The sequence below is a fragment of the Hyla sarda genome, chromosome 1, assembly GCF_029499605.1.
Source record: "Hyla sarda isolate aHylSar1 chromosome 1, aHylSar1.hap1, whole genome shotgun sequence".
Classification (NCBI taxonomy): domain Eukaryota; kingdom Metazoa; phylum Chordata; class Amphibia; order Anura; family Hylidae; genus Hyla; species Hyla sarda.
In genome coordinates, this window is record NC_079189.1 from 363,019,780 (window position 1) to 363,041,145 (window position 21,366).

The 21,366-nt window shown below is 41.3% G+C and overlaps 2 protein-coding genes across 16 annotated transcripts in view; one reads left to right on the forward strand and one right to left on the reverse strand.

Moving 5' to 3' along the window:
• Positions 1-13,981, forward strand: part of LOC130274472 (zinc-regulated GTPase metalloprotein activator 1B-like) — a 164,636-nt gene extending 150,655 nt beyond the window's left edge. For all 15 annotated transcript variants that reach the window (XM_056522871.1, XM_056522916.1, XM_056522926.1 and 12 more), the window contains 4 exons: positions 9,982-10,050; positions 10,125-10,190; positions 11,991-12,114; positions 13,767-13,981. In XM_056522871.1, coding sequence (XP_056378846.1) covers positions 9,982-10,050; positions 10,125-10,190; positions 11,991-12,114; positions 13,767-13,825 — 318 coding nt within the window. In that variant the 3' untranslated portion in view covers positions 13,826-13,981. The remainder of the gene's footprint in view (positions 1-9,981; positions 10,051-10,124; positions 10,191-11,990; positions 12,115-13,766) is intronic.
• Positions 13,982-14,441: 460 nt separating this feature from the next.
• The window catches only part of LOC130274577 (cytochrome P450 2J2-like), a 41,192-nt gene continuing 34,267 nt past the window's right edge, over positions 14,442-21,366 (reverse strand). The window contains exon 9 of the mRNA XM_056523010.1: positions 14,442-17,065. Within this exon, the coding sequence (XP_056378985.1) occupies positions 16,887-17,065 (179 nt within the window). The 3' untranslated portion in view covers positions 14,442-16,886. The remainder of the gene's footprint in view (positions 17,066-21,366) is intronic.

Here is a 21,366-nt window from a genome sequence, read left to right on the forward strand (position 1 = left end):
TGACAGGTTTTGACTTTCTCATTAAAGTTAATAGGGAAAGTCTGCTCCAGACCCTTAGGGTACGTTTACATAGGGCAACATTACAGCGAGTTTTCCAATTTTACGCAGCGGAAAATCCGCAGCAGATTACATTGACTTCAATGGGGTCTGTTGTGGATTTTTTCCAGCTCAAACTCACAGCAAGAGGTTAACTGTAAGGGTGTGTTCACACATGCATATTTTTGCTCCAGATTTGTTTCAGCAGATTTTGCTGCCCATTGAAGTCAATGGGCAGCAAAATCTGCAGCAGATCTGCAGAACAAATACGCATGTGTGAACGTACCCTAAAGGCTCATTCACACGGGCGGATTACCTGCGAAATTTCGGTAACGAATCTGCTGCGGAAAATCCGCAGCGGATTTTGCTGCCATTGACTTCAGTTAGTATTGTGGATTTTCTGCTGACCCACTGAAGACAATGGTAGCAAAATACTTTGCGGATTTTCCGCAACAGCAGATATGCTGCGGAAATTCCGCAGGTAATCCACCCGTGTGAATAAGCCCTAAGAGTATGTTCACACGTACAGGATCTGCTGCATATTTTTGCTTAAAATTTTTGCAGATGATTTTGCTTCCCATTAAAGGAGGATATATATGAGAGATCTTGTACATGTGAACGTACCCTAAAACTGCCCTTGTGAACATCAAAGGGGTTATGCAATGATAGATATGTATCCCCTATCCACAAGATAGGCGATAAGTGTCTGATTGTAGAGAGTGGGGGAAATCCGCCTTCTGGGACCCCCGGTGATCTCTAGAAGGAGCCCACTGAAGACTCTGACCTCCACCTTTTGAGACATACTTTTTTAGGCAGCCAATCATAGTCTGAGTAGGCCTTTACTGCCAAAACGAGTACGTCATGGAATGTGAGGGCCGGACTTTCTGCTCTAGAGATCGGCCTTGTTCTAAAAATCATGAGGGGGACCCGCAATCAGACAGTTAGGCTCTAGCCTGTGTCGGTGATACAGTTGGGCAAAAAAGTATTTAGTCAGCCACCAATTGTGCAAGTTCTCCAACTTAAAAAGATGAGAGAGGCCTGTAATTTTCATCATAGTATACCTCAACTATGAGAGACATAATGGAAAGAAAAAAAATCCATATAATCACATTATCTGATTTTTAAAGAATTTATTTGCAAATGATGGTGGAAAATAAGTACAAACAAGCAAGATTTCTGGCTCTCACAGACCTGTAACTTCTTATTTAAGAGTATCCTCTGTCCTCCACTTGTCACCTGTATTAATGGCACCTGTTTGAACTTGTTATCAGTATAAAAGACATCTGTCCACAACTTTAAACAGTCACACTCCAAACTCCACTATGGCCAAGACCAAAGAGCTGTCGAAGGACACCAGAAACAAAATTGTAGACCTGCACCAGGCTGGGAAACTGAATCTGCAATAGGCAAGAAGCTTGGTGGGAATAAATCAACTGTGGGAGCAATTATTAGAAAATGGAAAATATACAAGACCCCTAATAATCTCCCTTGATGTGGGGCTCCACACAAGATCTCACCCCATGGTTTCAAAATGATCACAAGAACGGTGAGCAAAAATCCCAGACTCACACGGGGGAATGAACTGCAAAGAGCTGGGACCAAAGTAACAAAGGCTACCATACATAACACACTACGCCGCCAGGGACTCAAATCATGCAGTGCCAGACGTGTCCCCCTGCTTGAGACAATACATGCCCGGGCCCATCTGAAGTTTGCTAGAGAGCGTTTGGATGATCCAGAAGAGTATTGGGAGAATGTCATATGGTCAGATGAAACCACAGTAGAACTTTTTGGTAAAAACTCAACTTATTGTGTTTGGAGGAGAAAGAATGCTGAGTTGTATCCCAAAAAAACATACCTACTGTGACGCATGGGGGTGGAAACATGCTTTGGGGCAGTTTTTCTGCTAAGGGACCAGGACAACTGATCCGTGTAAAGGAAACAATGGATGAGGCCATGTATCGTGAAATTCTGAGTGAAAACCTCCTTCCATCAGCAAGGGCATTGAAGATGAAATGTGGCTTGGTCTTTCAGCATGACAATGATCCCAAACACACCGCCCAGGCAACAAAGGAGTGGCTTCGTAAGAAGCATTTCAAGGTCCTGGAGTGGCCTAGCCAGTCTCCAGATCTCAACCCCCCATAAAAATCCTTTGGAAGGAGTTGAAAGTCCTTGTTGCGCAGCGACAGCCCAAAAACATCACTGCTCTAGAGGAGATCTGCATGAAGGAATACCAGCAACAGTGTGTGAAAACGTTGGGTAAACTTACAGTTTGACTTCTGTCATTGCCAACAAAGGGTATATAACAAAGTATTGAGATTAAATTTTGTTAATGACCAAATACTTTTTTTCCACCATAATTTGCATATAAATTCTTAAAAAATCAGACAATGTGATTTTATTTTTTCATTATGTCTCTCATAGTTGTGGTATACCTATGATGAAAATTACAGGCCTCTCTCATCTTTTTAAGTTGGAGAACTTGCACAATTGGTGGCTGACTAAATATTTTTTTCCCCACTGTATGTTTCAATCACTGGATAACCCCTTTTGAATGGACAGATTGTTTCCTCAACACGTGAAAGAGACTTCTTAAATGGGCACTCTCAGATCCAAAAACTTTTTATTTGTTGTTACTGATGAAAATTAAAGACCTTTGGTAAAATGGTTGTTTAAAAAATGTTGAATATTTAATAAAGAAAATGGCCTCTGAAAATTCCACCATTAGGGGGTCCTCATACCTACTGGGACACTAACCAGTCCTGGAGCAGTATCAGGCTGGTCCATGAGTCATGGAAAAGAGATGACTCATGGACAAGGCTGCATGAGCAGATGCACCAATCACATCTCACCACCACAAGGGAGGGACACGCCCCTTCCCCTGAGAGGATTTCTAATACTGTGAGCTAGTGAAAAGAGGGATTTTCAAATTAAATATGATAGAGGCATAAAGATTAGATGTACATGGTCAGGATTAGGTACTGAGTAACATATTATTATTATTTTTGGTGTGTGTAGGGGGAGGGGGGAGTCTGACAGGTACGCTTTAAAGTCTTATTCACATCTCTGGTACTGTATTATGCTCCAGATTTTCCAACTTCAAATCCACTGCAGAAAATCCATAGTACATCTGACTTATGAAGCAAGGGCTTACACAGCATAGTTAAGTTGCAGTCACTGTGAGAATTCAGTTATTCTCCCATTTATCACAATGTTCCAAATTATCTAGAATTTTTTTCCAATGGCAATTTTTTTTTCTAATAGACAGTAATAAAAGTTGAAACTTTGGGGGAAATTTATCAAAACCTGTGAAGAGGAAGAGTGCTGCAGTTGCCCAAAACAACTAGTCAGATTGCTTGAAACATGAAATAAGCATTTGGATTGGTTGCTATGGGCAACTGCGCCACTCTTCCTCTTCACAGGTTTTGATAAATCTCCCCCGATGTGTACATATCGTAGCCTAGGGGACTTCTAGCTAATTCTGCTCCCTTTAGTAGTGGGCAAATCTCAGGCTACAAAGTTACCGGCAGATTTAAACATCCGTGTCCTACCACCGGACCAAGAGCAGAGTTGTGCTCCTAGTTAAAGGGGTATTCCGGTAGAAAACAAATGTTTTCAAATCAGCTGGCTCCAAAAAAATGTAACAGATTCGTAAATTACTTCTATCTAAAAATCTTAAAGGGGTTATCCACCATAAGGGGATTTTAGTACATACCTGGCAGGCAGCAATGGACATGCTTAGGAAGGATCTGCACTTGTCTTGGGGCTAAATGGCTATGTTGTGAGTTTATAATAATACTGTGGCTAGTTTTTTGTGTACTGGTATTTCCTGTTTTACTTTTCTTTTTTTGACTACAAATCTCACAATTCCATTTTCCTCCCTCCCACACATCAGCCACCCCACCCATTGAAACATAAATGAGCTGCATCCATTGAAAAGACCTGTGGTTTTCAATCAGGGTGCCTACAGCTGTTGCATTAGTTGCAGATTGATCTCTCTCCCACCAAGCGATCCCTCCACCCATTGAAGCATACAGGCTCCCTATCATCAGCTGACTAATGATGCCAGGTCCCGGTCGCATTGCAACCTGGGAAAGATCTGAGACAACAGTCATTTTGTATGCTGTTAAAAATAAATATTGGAGTGAAAATCACAGAAGAGTTGTGAGAAAACCATCACACACTGGTACAGACACTATATTATGAACAACCCTAACTTTACAGACCCTGCAGCATAGTCAAATAAAAAAAAATCCTGGAATACTCCTTTAACCTTTCCAGTACTTACCAGCTGCTGTATGCTCCACAGGAATTTGATTAGTTCTTTCCAGTCTGACCACATTGCTCTCTGCTGACACCTTTTTCCATGTCTGGAACTGTCCAGAATAGGAGCAAATCCCCATAGGAAACCTCTCCTGCTCTGGACATATCCTGACATGGACAGAGGTGCCAGCAGAGGGCACTGTGCTAACTGGAAAGAACTACACAACTTTCTCTGGAGTATACAGCAGCTGATAAGTACTGGAAATATTAAGATTTTTAAATAGAAGTAATTTACAAATCTGTTTTTCTGGCACCAGGGGATTCTTAATTATTATTTTTTTTTTATCCCTTTAAATTATAGCACTGAGGATGGAATGGGACTAGGTTGGCGTTTTGTAAAGTAAAAAAAAATGTTCAATATGAGAATTTATCTGATAAAAAAAAATTGTAGCTCTGGTCTAATATGATTTGTCAGTAGTTGATAATTTACACAAAGTTGGTGACAGGCCCATTTTTAATAGTTATAAATCTATCTCACTTTCGTATTTTTAGGCCTTAAATAGTTTTAATAGTCATTGTTAAATTTGCATTTTTTGTCTACAGTTGTAATTTAGTACCCTGAACTTCCTGTGCACAAATGTGTCCTCTTTTACAGCTTGAGGTGTAGAGAGGGATTAGCAGTAAAGTGAGCGTGTTGGTGTTAATATGTCTGTGATCTGTAGTTAATTAGCTGTGTGTTTGTCTCCAATGATCTTCGGCTTTCAGTGTTTGTTCACATTACCTACTTCACAGCTCCACAGATAGCAAACTTCTCAGTTTCACACTGGGCATTTTGGTGGAATGTTTCCCTTCTTTTTTTTCCGTTTAGGTAAAACAACAGCTGGCAGCAAAATATTATTTTTCTCGATCACATACACAGTTATCTATCTTCTTTAAGACAATTGTGCATTCCAGGATTTTCTTATTCTTCAGCCTTTGAGCAAATCATGTTGAGTTATAATACTGTGTAATATGCTTCCATGACCTCCGTGCGCCGATTTGTCCCATTTTCATTTACAGGACCCACATTACCCAGAAATGCTATGGTGCAAGTCTTTTTATTTTCCTGTTGTCCCTTCAAAGTTTATTACAGTGTATTTGGAAGCATGCTATTTGAAATAAATCTGATTTAACTTACCGTATTTATCGGGGTATACCACGCACCGGCCTATAACACGCACCCTCATTTTACCAAGGATATTTGGGTAAAAAAAGTTTATACCCAAATATCCATGGTAAAATGAGGGTGCGTGTGTGTGCGCTTGTATACCCCGATACACCCCCAGGAAAGGCAGGGGAAGAGAGGCCGTCGCTGCCCGCTTCTCTCCCCCTGCCTTTCCCTGCTGCCGCCGCTTCTCTCCCGCTGGCTATCTGCGCCGCTGCCCGTTCTCTCCCCCTGACTATCGGTGCCGGCGCGCCATTGCCGGCGTTGATAGCCAGGGGGAGAGAAGCGGCGCCGACAGCCAGGGGGAGAGAAGGGGCAGCTGCACCCATTGCCGGCGTTGATAGCCATGGGGAGAGAGGCGGCGCCGACAGCCAGGGGGACAGAAGGGACAGCTGCACCCATTGCCGGCGCCACTGCTCCGTTGCCTCCCCCCATCCCCGGTTGCATAATTACCTGTTGCCGGGGTCGGGTCCGCGCTGCTTCAGGCCTCCGGTGTGCATCCCCTGCGTCGTTGCTATGCACTGCACAGCACGGCGCACTGACGGCTTCTCTCCCCCTGTCTGTCGGCACCGCTGCCCCATTGCCGGCGCCGCTTCTCTCCCCCTGGCTATCGGCGCTGGCAATGGGGCGATAGTCCGGGGGAGAGAACGGGCAGCGGTGCCGATAGCCAGGGAGAGAGAAGGGCCGGCAGCAGGGCTCTAGACCCCAGAGCAGGCAGGGGCAGAGAAGCCGGCAGCGCTGGCTGTCTCTGCACCTGCAAAGCCGCTGCAGTTCATTGATTTAAAGCGCCCGCTTTAAATCATTGAACTGCAGCGGCTTATCGGCATATAACACGCACATAGACTTTAGGCTAAAAATTTTAGCCTAAAAAGTGCGTGTTATATTACGATAAATACTATATACTAGTCCAGGATAGCAGCACACTGTAGCAACAATATGGTGCCATGAGCCAGGACCCAGATCAAGAGCCACACAACTCATAAAAATAGAAGAACCACACCACTCCAAATGGTCCAAAAGTGAATTGTGTTTAATTCACATGTGGCAAAGCAACATTTCAGCTCTCTTATAGAGCCTAATAATGAGGGGAATTTATCGATCAGTTTAGACTGCTTTTTTGGTCTAAATTTGTCACAGGAAACATTGCAGGCTGGTCCCGTGTGACTTATTGTGCAACATTTAATTTAGACCTTTTAAATTTCCCGAACACAAAGTGTTCTTATTTAGATCATTTTGTGCAGTGGTCACTAATTCATCATGTGCAACTTTTCGTGAAAAGTCTCACAAAAGTCGCACAGGCCAGATTTAGAAGTTATTACATGGCAGGTCACCCCTGCCCTATATAACTCTATGCGACAACTGTATTAAGGTGTGTGTGACATTTAGTACAATTGTCCCACAGCTGGTACTACTCTGCCGGAGCAGTTCTGTGGTCATTCATCAAAGCCATGCGCCATTTGATAAATTTGGAGCACGGCCATTTTCACCCCAACTTTTTTGCTCTAAAGTCAACAACAAGAAAGTAAAAATTTGATAATTGCCCCTTAATGTTTGTTATAAATGCATACTAAGGATAGGGCCACACATTTCATATACCCAGCTTATTTTATGCTACGCAAAATCTGCTGCACAGCGGGAAATATACTGTGTATTCTCTATGCCGGGGATAGCCCTGTGTGTCTGCTCGTAGGAGAATATGCAACTTATTTCTCACTGAACAGCAGATTTTGCGCAGCATAAAATATGCTGCGCATATGCAATGTGTGGCCCTACCCTAAAAATACATTATAGTTTTATTTTGGTCATTTGTAGTAAAATTCCCTGCCCACACTAGCCCTTCGTATGTGAACTTAAGCTTGAAAAGTAGTACAGTGGTCCCTCAACCTACAATGGTAATTCGTTCCAAACGACCCATCGTTTGTCGAATCCATCGTATGTTGAGGGATTCGTGCAATGTAAAAGTGCATTAAATACTGTCCCCGTCGCTCCGGACCGCGTCCTCACCGCTCCTGATGGTCTCCCAGGGGCTCCCGATGCTGTCCCGCTGCTCCGGCGTCTTCTTCTGGGTCCTCCGGCGTCTTCTGCATCTTCACAGGTGTCCGAGCCTCGCTTTCTGGTGACGTTATTATGTTGTTGCGCCGGGACGGCGTGCGCAGCTACGTAATAACGACGTCGGAAAGCGAGGCCTGGACCCCGGAGAGGACCCGGAGCAGCAGGGATAGGTAAGTGAACCTGCTGGGGCACATTACACTGCTATCCGACAGCAGCTTCAGCATTTTGTGCTGCCGGATAGCAGTTAATGCGATGGCCCCGACATATAAAAGCATCATATGTCGATGCTGACATCGACATGCGATGGCCTCTGAGAGGCCATCATATGTTGATTTTATCATATTTCGGGGTCATCGCATGTCGGGGGGTTACTGTATTTTAATTTTTTATGTTCTTTAAGGGCTTATTCATGCAAGCGGATTTTGTTCCAAACTTGCAGCGAGTTTGAAAGCCGCTGCAGAAAATCAGCCGCAGTCCCCATTGAACACTCCGCTGCTAAAAATGGGGGGGGGGTTACCTCCAAAAAGAAATATTACGCTCACAATCAGATTTTTAAAACTATTATGCTGTTTTTCTCCAAAAGAATATGAAATCCTGATGACTTTGGGTTGGTGCTGTGCATCCGACATAATACAGCTCTAGACTATAGTAACTCAGAAGGCAATGTGAGTATGCAGTATAAACATTTTAGGTGAAGACGTATTATAAAAAGGCTATGAAAAGCAACTTTGCACACTGGAATGCAATGCAAAACACATTGCCACTGAGCTCTGTGGTGTAGTTCCCTTTCAATACTCATTGCAGTGTTCTGTGTTGTAATACATATTGTGAGGGAAACAGCTGAGTGTAAAAAAAAAAACATAGCACCAAAAGGTGCTGAGGATCCTTTGTGGGAAATGTCTATTAGTGTTTTTTGAGGAAATGATTTTTGTTTATTTAACAGAAACCTATTTAGATAGCAGTTCTCTGGTCACTTGGAAATGAGTCTGTGAGTACACATCACTATTTACCTTAGCACCCAACAGATTAAAGGACATAATTGCTTCAGATGAAGTGTAATGAGGCCAATATTTTCTCACTAAGGAAAATCTTCCTATAATACCGCTTAACAAGTACATAGAGTGAGGGTGCGAACTACTGTCATAACAAGTCAGTGAATGGTCTATTCCAAAGCCCTCATTGATCCTTTACAACTCCTTAAGTGATTCCTAGATGACACTAAAAGTGACAGCTCTGCTTCCTCGTAGTAAATTCACACATACATTAGAAGGTATGGGATAAAAACAGCTGGTTCTTCATGGGGCATCCCAGAGAAACTGCGGGGAAAATGTGTCTCTTTCTACAGACAGCTTTCCTATTACTAAACAACCTGCAAGTTTTGTGTAGCTAAAATGGTTCACAAGCAATATGTTCAAAATATTATTTCTGATAGATCTTGTTACTTGTCGCTTTCATAGAGTTCTGACTGGCAGATCTAGCTAGAGTTGAGGAGTCTGGAATTACTGGGTGACCATAGACGTGAGATGTGCCGCCCAGGTTAAACCTATTTTGATTGTATTTTTTTTTGGGGGGGGGGGGGTTCCCTCAAAACATGCACAGTGAAACTTTTCCAAAAGAAGACCATCCCCTTGTCCAGATCAGATTTTCTGTGGCAGATTTTTAGTCTAGCCTACATTATACATAGGGGCAGTTTTCTTTGAGAAGACCTTCCGCATGGAAGACTACTTTCACTGCAATTATGGATGGTTTTCTCAACGAAGCTCAACTGTATATTATAAAATAATTGATGTGGTGTTGGAGACAACTATATGTGACCGGTCTTTTAAAAACAAACATGTCCTTTATTTGATATATGTGAGTGAAGCTACTATACCTCTACTGTAAGACCAGTGTTTCCTACTAGAGTTCTGTCCAGTATGTGCAGGCGGGCAGGAGATTGCACAGGACACAGTAGCAGCATCCCAAAGCCATACGGGCGCTCACATCGCCAGTCAAACCACAACCCCATAGCTTCATATGTTCTATGAATGTAAAGCTAAGAATGGGGCAGAAAGGAGGTCATGACACATATATATCCAGAACAGGCACACAGGACAGTCAGTCGCACTACACAATGACATGACAATTAAAAAACAAAATGTACAAGGAAAGGCTAACCTAACCACACATATACACAATAATCATCAGCTGATCAACATAGTTTACTTTTTGGAATCCTTAAAAAAAACTACTGCCGTATTTCTATTATAATAACTATTAGCCTGACCACTGCAGTTGCACATATTTCTGAATTACCAGAGCATCCCGGCCTTAGCATTTACATTACTGCTGCTTACCTGGATCATATTCCCCTAAAGAATGTGTCCCAGCCTCTAATCTCTAATTCCGGTTTTACGTGTGACTGAATATTCTGGTATTTTCCACAGTCTATTGTCACTGTTACATTTGAAGTCTTTGGAAATGTGATTGAAGAAAATCTCCATTTGTTTGTACAGGTAAGATCCAAAAAGCACAATAAGGAATTTGTCTTGTCTTATTTCGTAATAACTGTGTCTGTTTGGATTTACAGAACTTGCTTTGGGAGAAAAATGTTAAAAACACAAATGGTGTTTCCATGGAGGTGATACGATTAAAGGTAGGTAAAGTGGATGACAAAAGGGGTGGCAGACAATGAAATACATTTCATCATTTACTTTTAGCAAGTTACAGAATTTTCTGCTCAAAGTCTTAATAAGGTACAATACCCATCTTGCCTTATGGAATTTGCAAGGGCTCGAGAAGTTTAGATATTGACATTGGAAATGGAGAAGGTCACTGGTGTTTGTGACTGTGATCTTTACTCACTTCCATATTTTATACACTGTAGAGCAGGACCAGAAGTAATACTTTACATATACTGTAATTTATTACTTTTCTTCTGCTTATTATCTGCCAATTTTACAGCAACATATTAACCCATTCACACCTCAGTATTCAAGCTGAATATTTATTATAACTAAATTAGAAAGTTAATATAAAAAAGAATAAAAAGAGCCAGCTCTCACTCTCTCCCCGGTATTCGTCTGCACAGGTGGCGAGGAGCAGTGCGCCACCTGGCAAACGCTAATAACAGTGCCGTGAATATTGGCACTACAAAGAAGTCCACCAGGGAGACGTAATTAACCATTTAGTGTCAGGTATAGAGAGGTTGTTCCCTAGAGTGAGGGGCAGTGATCTATTAACCAATAGGGAAACCTTTTGGATCTGCACATTGTGAACCCGTAAACCAACTTGTCTGAATTCCAGACTGGATCTTATCCTCCCAAACTAAGTATCTCTATTGCACTTGATGTACAATGGGTAGTGAGATATATATTTGCACTCTATTTAGAGTGCCATATGGCCAATAAATGTTGTATAAATGGTGTGTTAGATCTGTGGCAATACAGTTAGGTGATATTGCGGTATCAGTACTGCATTATCTTATGGTTGTGAGCGAACTCATATTGTATATTATATTATATATGGAGTGTGATCGCCATTGTTCCTACTGATGATTTGATTTTTGTTTGTGTATCGTGTACCAATGATCTACTAACACGTCAGAGTCACATGACAAATGTTACTAGATTTAAATGGGCACTTTCATTAAAATATTTTTTTTGCATATGATACAACAGGTAAAATAAAAAAAGATTTGTAATTTACTCCCTATTAAAAAAATAAATACATTTTTTTTTTTTACATTTTATGCCACTTTGATGGCCCTATAAATCTGGCCACTAGGGTTCTCCCTTCTTGTCCAGACTGCATTCTGTCTGCTCAAAAGCACAGACCTTGGTCTCCTGGAAGTGCTGTATGGCCATAGGGAGTGAATAGCACTCGCTCTCGCCCATACTCAGGCAGAGAACGAGTGATATTCACTGCCTATGGCCAGACAGCACTTCCTGAGTTTGGTCTCCTGCCAGAAGACCAAAGTCTTTGCTTTTGAGCAGACAGAATGAGGTCTGGATCAGAATGGAGACCCTAGTGACCAGATTTATAAGGCCTTAAAAGTGACTTAAAGACATTTTGTTTTACAGGGAGTAAATTACAAATCTTATTTATTTTACCTGGTGTATCTTATGCCAAAAATCATTTTAATGACAGTTCCCATTTAAGGCAATGTATGGTACAGGTGTACAGGGTCTATGATTAAGGTTGACCGAAACACATCAGGCCTGATGCATGTTGTCCATACCATGTGGATGTAGATTTAAACTTGCTACAATAAATAAGATGATTTTTGTGATTGGTCCTGCTGGATTTACTGCTGCTCTTTTATTTGCAGTATCATTAAAACTGATAGCCAAACCTACAATTACAATCCAGAACATACCATTTACAGTATGATAAATACACAACCTGTGTCCATGTTTTGTTCAATGTTTATTTCTGGTCTTCTGTGTCGGAACAGGGTTTGGTGGCGATAGACACTAAGCACCATCATGTGATTGTACAAGGGGTACATGAGCTATACGACCTGGAAGAGACACAAGTGATGTGGGAAGGAGAAAGGTTAAATCGGATGGTGTTTATAGGTAACTATAAATTGTTAGGTCTCTTGTTTTAATGTAATAGGTGGTTGCATTTTGTTTTGTAAATAATTATTTCTAAAAAAAAAAATTGTTCATTGTACATAAAACCTTTTCTTTCTCCATACTCCAAAAACTAGGATTTTCCAACTTCATATATCAGTGGCCCATTCACAACTGTTTACCATCCAAAAAGCAGAAAAATATACGAACTTAGGAAAATGCTGAAAACGCTTACTTTAATTCTGTTGTTTTTGGCCATACTGTACTTTAGACCATTGTAGCATGCAATTGTGACCAGTAGGCCAATATTCCATATTAACTTAGCTCTCTGTTATAATAGTAGAGTTGTTTCAATGAGTAAACACTGTATACAATATTATTAACCCCTTAGTACCATTATCTGTACATTTAAAGGAGATGTCCGGTGCTCACTTTTCTTATTGTATCCGTTCCGGGCTGCAAAAAAAAAGAAAATAAGCTTTCTCTTACCTGCCTACGCTCCCCCGGTGCTCCGGTACAGGTGTTCGGTCCCCAGGCTATATTCTTCTTACTTCCTGTTAGCCCGGCACGTCACACGGAGCTTCAACCTATCACCGGCCGCAGCGATGTCCCGCCTCGGCCAGTGATAGGCTGAAGCTCCGTGTGACGTGCCGGGCTAACAGGAAGTAAGAAGAATACAGCCCGGGGACCGAACGCCTGTACCGAAGCACCAGGGGAGCGTAGGCAGGCAAGAGAAAGCTTATTTTCTTTTTTTTTTTTGCAGCCCGGAACGGGTACAATAAGAAAAGTGAGCACCGGACATCTCCTTTAAGGAACTCTAGAAAATGCCAATATCTATAAATATATAAAATGGGGATATGGCACAGGAGCTGTGTCCTTACTATTTGCAGCTTTTGGTAGCTGTGCTTACAGCTAATATTATGCTGCAACATTTAGAATTGCCCATTATTCTTTGCATCATTTAACCCCTTAGATGCACAGTAAAAAGAAAAAAAGAAACAATACTTACCTACCAATTGTGTTGCTACTTTCAAAACAAGTCTTCCCAACAGTCCTGCTAAGAAGACTTGTCTCAGAAGTAGCAACAAAAGGTAATGAGTTTTGTACCATAAGTTGCTGAAATAGGAGCTGCGGTGAACCTTGGTAGGTAAGTATCATTTCTTTTTTAGCTTTACTTCGCCCACAGCAACATATAAAAATTTAGGATAAGGGAATATCCCTTGGACAATTTTTGGTATACAAAGTTGCACTCAAGCCACACCACTTTCAAACATGTCACTCTCCTCATCGAACAGTGTCTAAAACACCTAACAAATGTGAAAGGTAGTTTTTTTTTGCACGATTTGTGGATGTGCAGTAATACATTTTCTATTACATTTCCCCTAAAATTACTGCCTTCATAGCAGTGATATATATATATATATTCCTTTTAATTCCTGCGTCCTAATTCTCAAAATATGGGTTAAAAAAAATAAAAGAATAAGAGTCCTTGGAGCCATATTTACTGAACACTTCCAGGGTAAGTTTGTAATAAAAATGCAGTTTATACAGAGGTATTCAGTAGTGGAGCAGAGACGTGCTTAATGTGAGTCAACAGCCTGTGGTTCATGTTATTATGAATATCTTTACTAATAAATGAAATTTTTTATTTTTAGGTAGATATCTGGATAAAGACGTTCTCAAACATCTCTTTGAATCTGCTTTAAAAATCTGAAAATGTCATTCCTATTGGGGAAAGTTATTGGTCTTTTACTAAAAGATGTTCATTCAGCTCTGGTTTAAAAAGATGTTCTACATTTTATCTCTAGATATGTGATTTATTGTTAATGTTAAATGACTTATGCAATTAAACATTCTCTGAGTATCTGAACAGGTGGCACTTACTAGTGTCCTTATTAATGGTAAATGCTTTATTCAGTATCCAGTTCCAAATGAAAGTTGTAAAGTCTTTTTCAAGGACAAACCACATGTCAGTAGCAGGTTATAATGTATTTTACATTAAAGGGGTACTCCGGGAGAAAACATATTTTTTTTTTATTTTTTTTAAATCAACTGGTGCCAGAAAGTTAAACAGATTTTAGAAATCTTAATCCTTCCAGTACTTATCAGCTGCTGTATGCACCAGAGGAAATTCTTTTCTTTTTCCGTTTCCTTTCTGTCTGACCACAGTGCTCTCTGCTGACACCTCTGTCCATGTCAGGGACTGTCCAGAGCAGGATAAGTTTGCTATGGGGATTTGCTCCTACTCTGGACAGTTCCTGACGTGGGCAGAGGTGTCAGCAGAGAGCAATGGGGTCAGACAGAAAAGAAATTAAAAAAGAAAAGAACTTCCTCTGGAGCATACAGCAGCTGATAAGTACTGGAAGGATTAAGATTTTTAAATAGAAGTAATTTACAAATCTGCTTCTGGCACCAGTTTCCACCAGAATACCTATTTAAACAATATCTGTTAGGTTAAGTTAATTTAGCATTTTGTCTGCATTGTTTTTTCGCTTAACTGTTTCCATTACAGTACGTTTAATTTTGCTGTATACAAAAACATAGACAACTACACTTTTGTGTATGTTAAAAAAAAACAAAAAAAAACCCCAAAACCATATATGCAATCCTTGTTTTTTTTCTTATTTTTTTTTTTTTTTAACTCATGTAAAAAAAAATGTTCCCTTTTCGAATGTATAAAACATATACATTAAAAGAATAGAAAAGCACAGTGGGAACCTAGACTTACAAGAACTAAATTCTTTTACTGGCTTTACCTTGTGGCCATTCCTTACAGTTTACCCTTGGTACAAAGGTGCATATACTAAAGTACTATGAGGAGATTGCATTATATGTTACAAGCAGAAGCATTCTGCATACAACATGCAAGCTGCAAAGCACTTGTAATTTGATGTCAGTATTGCTGCCCTTCCGATTTGCCAGTGCCAGCAAGCATTCTTTCCACCAGTTGTACACACACCAACCTTAAAGGGGTACTCCGCACGTGATCAACAGTCTGCAGACAGCGGGGGATGCCTTGAACATATGTCAATAGGGGACTGGCTTGTCAGGTAAGACAAGAACAAACCAAGCTCCCTGTGATCACCTGTTATCTCGACCCAAACGGGGCCCTGGGAAAGCTCGAGATAACAGTCATCCAGAGACTGGAGGAATGCCGAACCTGGGAGAACCATGAGATCACAAAAAAGGAGTTGATCCACCTATGTAAGGTAAGTAAAGCACTTGAGGAATAACTTGGCATCACATATTTGCTGTCAGTATGTCTTCTTGATAAAGCCACACTCAAGTGGCGAAACGTAGTAGATAGGCAGACTTTGATTTTAGTAGCAGTCTCTTGGTCTCTATCTGTGATATCAGTATTGAGGGCCAATAAGTAATAAATTGTAAATATGTGAATGGCTGCGACCACCGTAGTTATCAACAGCCTGTAGTGCTGTGATCTATGAAACACAAGTGGTGGTGCTCTTCTACCACTGATCAGGTTCATTTATATTATCAATACATGGAAGTAGTGAGTGATCTCTAAAGTGGGAGGCTACATATGCCCCTTTTATATTTTACGCATCAACAAAATAATCTGTGTTAAGCCACTACTACTGAATAACCACAGATACATCAGAGATAAACAACTTTAAATAGTTGTTATCTGTATATGGGGGAATAAATACAGGTATTGACTATTCATAAATTACAGATAGTTGAAAATATGTTATATGTTGTTAACTTGGCATTAGAGGCATGATAGTGAAAAGTTAATAAAATCTGGTTAACCCCTTTAAATGCAATCAACCTGGATTTTCAGGCTTTAAAGTGAGAAGTTGGTTTGAAATAATTTGCTCACACTTTATAAAATCAATTTACAGTTTATTTATATTGCTAAAATCATGTACAAATCATACAATAAAGCTGGTATTCTCTTCCAGAATTTGCATATCTAATTGGGACTCATCTCTGACATTCCCATATTACAGTGGGGGAGCTAGGGCCCATTCGCAACACATTTAGGCTGTACATTCGAGTTATATGTAGGCATATTAGCATAAATATATGCTGATGTTGTTTATGAGTTAATGGACCAAATTTAGGTTGTTGTTGAATATGTTCATTCCATGTCTGGAACTTTATATTGTTTTTGTGTAAGACGCAAAAGTCTGGTCAGCTGTGCATTCAGAAAATGCAATGAACATAGCCACTAGTAGACTCCGCTTGGTCCATTAAACTGATTAATGAGTATGCAGTGGTATACATTAGCATACTTTTTTGCCAATATGCCAACGTTTCCAGGAAAAAACTTTTTTTTTTATATCAACTTCCTCCAGAAAGTTAAACGGATTTGTAAATTACTTCTATTAAAAAATCTTAATCCTCCCAATAATTATCAGCTGCTGAAGTTGAGTTCTTTTCTGTCTGGCAAAAGTGCTCTCTGCTGACATCTCTGCTTGTCTCAGGAACTGCACCGAGTAGAAGAGATTTGCTATCGGGATTTGCTTCTACTCTGGACAGTTCCCGAGACAGGTGTCGTCAGAGAGCACTTAGACAGTAAAGAACAACTCAACTTCAGCAGCTCATAGATTTTTAATAGAAGTAATTTACAAATCTAACTTTCTGGAGCCAGTTGATATATAAAAAAAAAAGTGTTTTCCTGGATAACCCCTTTAACATGATTTAGTAGTTCATCATACAAGTCATTTGTTAGTTTTGTACTTTCAATATTCTTCTTTACATTATTCTGTAAGTGAACTTTTCTTAAATTAGCGTCCATTTTTTTCTGGACCTCATCTTTGAATTATACAGACTTTATAGGGGTGAGGCTTTAATATCACTTTTAGTACATAATTTGTATTAACATATGTCACGTTCTCCGGAAGCACGAATCTGAATGATCTCAGTAGAGAAATGAAGAAAATGACCAACTCATAGCGTGCCAATTGCTCTCCCAAACATATTCTGTGCCCTGTGAAAAAATATAATAATATTTAGATGTATCCCACATGTATTTACAAAAATGGGTAAAAAACTAAACAAAAACCCTATTCATCTGCTTTTGCAATGCACATTTGCATGTATGCTGGTAAAGGCTTCCAGCTAACACAACAAACATACCATAAACCTGAATATATTGGACATACATATCAAAGGGGGGGGGGGGGGGGGATTTACCCATAGGAAGTGTTCTAAAATGTAACTTTTACTATTTCCTTGTCTAAAATACACCAATTCTGTGACCCAATAAAAATTGTACCAATTGATGTAAATTTCCCAACGCGTTTCTGCTGCATAAAGCAGCTTCCTCAGGGGAACAATAGTAGTGGTGCAATCAATTCTCTCCTTGACACATAGTCTTATAAGTCAAACATCAGAGTAATTGACAAATACACCAAAGCTATAGGATCCGACTGTACTGCTTCAGTAAGTATGCATAGTGCTTTAATCACTCATAGAAAGACATTAACCCCTTAAGGACCCAGCCATTTTACACCTTAGGACCCGGCCATGTTTTGCACATCTGACCACTGTCACTTTAAACATCAATAACTCCGGAATGCTTTTAGTTATCATTCTGATTCCGAGATTGTTTTTTCGTGACATATCCTACTTTAACTTAGTGGTAAAATTATTTGGTAACTTGCATCCTTTCTTGGTGAAAAATCCCAAAATTTGATGAAAAATTAGAAAATTTTGCATTTTTCTAACTTTGAAGCTCTCTGCTTGTCATGAAAATGGATATTCCAAATATTATTTTATATTTGCATCATAAAATTGACGAGTTTTTACTTTTGGAAGACACCAGAGGGCTTCAAAGTTCAGCAGCAATTTTCCAATTTTTCAGAAAATTTCCAAAATCACAATTTTTCAGGGACCAGTTCAGGTTTGAAGTGGATTTAAAGGGTCTTCATCTTAGAAATACCCCACAAATGACCCCATTATAAAAACTGCACCCCCCAAAGTATTCAAAATGACATTCAGTCAGCATTTTAACCCTTTAGGTGTTTCACAGGAATAGCAGCAAAGTGAAGGAGAAAATTCACAATCTTCATTTTTTACACTCGCATGTTCTTGTAGACCCAATTTTTGAATTTTTACAAGGGGTTAAAGGAGAAAATGTATACTTATATTTTGTAGCCCAATTTCTCTCGAGTAAGCACATACCTCATATGTCTATGTAAAGTGTTCGGCGGGCACAGTAGAGGGCTCAGAAGGGAAGGAGCGACAAGGGGATTTTGGAGCGTACGTTTTTCTGAAATGGTTTTTGGGGGGCATGTTGCATTTAGGAAGCCCCTATGGTGCCAGAACAGGAAAAAAAACCACATGGCATACCATTTTGGAAACTAGACCCCTTGAGTAACGTAACAAGGAATAAAGTGAGCCTTAATACCCCACAGGTGTTTCACGACTTTTGCATATGTAAAAAAATTTAAAAAAAATTTCAATAAAATGTTTGTTTCCCCCCAAATTTCACATTTTTGCAAGGGTTAATAGCAGAAAATACCCCCCAAAATTTGTAACCCCATCTCTTCTGAGTATGGAGGTACCCCATAAGTTGACATGAAGTGCACTATGGGCGAACTACAATGCTCAGAAGAGAAGGAGTCATATTTGGCTTTTTGAGAGCAAATTTTGCTCGGGGGCATGTCGCATTTAGGAAGCTCCTATGGTGCCAGGACAGCAAAAAATACCCACATGCCATACCATTTTGGAAACTAGACCCCTTGAGGAACGTAACAAGGAATAAAGTGAGCCTTAATACCCCACAGGGGTTTCACGACTTTTGCATACGTAAAAAAAAAAATTTTTTTTTTCACTAAAATGTGTTTCCCCCCCAAATTTCACATTTTTGCAAGGGTTAATAGCAGAAAATACCCCCCAAAATTTGTAACCCCATCTCTTCCGAGTATGGAGGTACCCCATAAGTTGACCTGAAGCACACTACGGGCGAACTACAATGCTCAGAAGAGAAGGAGTCATATTTGGCTTTTTGAGAGCAAATTTTGCTCGGGGGGCTTGTCGCATTTAGGAAGCCCCAATGGTGCCAGAACAGCAAAATAACCCCCACATGGCATACCATTTTGGAAACTAGACCCCTTGAGGAACGTAACAAGGGGTACAGTGAGCATTTACCCCCCACTGGTGTCTGTCAGATCTTTGGAACAGTGGGCTGTACAAAATTTTTAATTTGCGCAGCCCACTGTTCCAAAGATCTGTCAGACACCAGTGGGGTGTAAATTCTCACTGCACCCCTCATTACATTCCGTGAGGGGTGTAGTTTCCGAAATGGGGTCACATGTGGGTTTTTTTTTTTTGCCTTTGTCAAAACCGCTGTAACAATCAGCCACCCCTGTGCAAATCACCTCAAATGTACATGGTGCACTCTCCCTTCTGAGCCTTGTTGTGCGCCCCCAGAGCACTTTGCGCCCACATATGGGGTATCTCCGTAGTCGGGAGAAGTTGCATTACAAATTTTGGGGGGCTTTTTTCCCTTTTATCTCTTGTCAAAATGAAAAGTATAGGGCAACACCAGCATGTTAGTGTAAAAAAATTATTTTTTTACACTAACATGCTGGTGTAGACCCCAACTTCCCCTTTTCATAAGGGGTGAAAGGAGAAAAAGCCCCCCAAAATTTGTAAGGCAATTTCTCCCGAGTACGGCGATACCCCATATGTGACCCTAAACTGTTGCCTTGAAATACGACAGGGCTCCGAAGTGAGAGCGCCATGCGCATTTGAGGCCTGAATTAGGGATTTGCATAGGGGTGGACATAGGGGTATTGTACGCCAGTGATTCCCAAACAGGGTGCCTCCAGCTGTTGTAAAACTACCGGCATGCTTGGACAGTCAACAGTTGTCCGGCAATACTGGGAGTTGTTGTTTTGCAACAGCTGGAGGCTCCATTTTGGAAACAGTGGCGTACCAGACGTTTTTCATTTTTATTGGGGAGGGGAGGGGGGCTGTGTAGGGGTATGTGTATATGTAGTGTTTTTTACTTTTTATTTTATTTTGTGTTAGTGTAGTGTAGTGTATTTTTTTTAGGGTACAGTCACACGCTCAGGGGGGGTTACAGCGATTTTCCCGCTGCAAGTTTGAGCTGCCGCACAAAATTTGCTGCATCGCAAACTTGCAGCCTCATACTCACTGTAAGCCCCTGCCCATGTGAATGTACCCTGTACATTCACAGGGGGGGGGGGACCTCCAGCTTTTGCAAAACTACAACTCCCAGCATCCACAGTCTATCAGTGCATGCTGGTAGTTATAGTTTTGCAACAGCTGGAGGCACACGGGTTGGGAAACACTGAGTTAGGAAACAGACAAGGTTTCCCAACCAGTGTGCCTCCTGTTGTTGCAAAACCACAACTCCCAAACATTCTCAGGCATGCTGGGAGTAGTAGTTCGGCAACATCTTTAGAGCCAGATGTTGCCGAACTACAACTCCCAGCATGCTTGGAGTTGTAGTTTGCAACATCTGGAGGACTACAGTTTGCAGACCACTAATACAGTGGTTCCCAATCTGTGCCCTTCCAGATGTTGCAAAACTACAACTCCCAGTATGCCAAAACTGTCCAGGCATGCTGGGAGTTGTAGTTCTGCAACATCTGAAGGGCCAGATGTTACAGAACTACATCTCCCAGCATGCCTGGACAGTAAGGGCATGCTGAGAATGTGTAGTTTTGCAACATCTGGAAGGGCACAGTGGTCTCCAAACTGTGGACCTCCAGATGTTGCAAAACTGCAACTCCCAGCATGCCCAGATGCCAAGGGCTGTCTGGGCATGCTGGGAGTTGTAGTATATAGGGTCCCAATACAGCAATGCATGTCGCTTTACGGCCCGACCGCGGCTGAAGATCTACTCACCTGTCGCCGCCGCCGCCATCTTCCTCGCCGGGTCTTCAGGGACGAGGTAAGTACCGGGGCCGGTCCCCAGCACTCCCCCGTACCCCGCCGCGTCCTCCGGTCTTCCTCCCGTCCTCTCCGGACTTCCAGGGGCCGGGCAGGACGGGAGGAAGTAACCGCCCCCTCCCCCTGCGATTGGTCGGTTAACTAACCGAAGAATTGCAGGGGATCGGAGGAGGTGGCAGGTTTGCCACCTCGCTCCTATGCTTCAGCATGGTCCTGGCTGGCTGTGACAGCCGGGATCATGCGAAATTACCGGGCGGTCGGGTCCCAGAGACCCGATCAGCCCGGTATCGCCGCAGATCGCAAGGGCGATTTCCCTTGCGATTTGCGGCGATCGCCGACATGGGGGCCTACATGGCGTTTGCC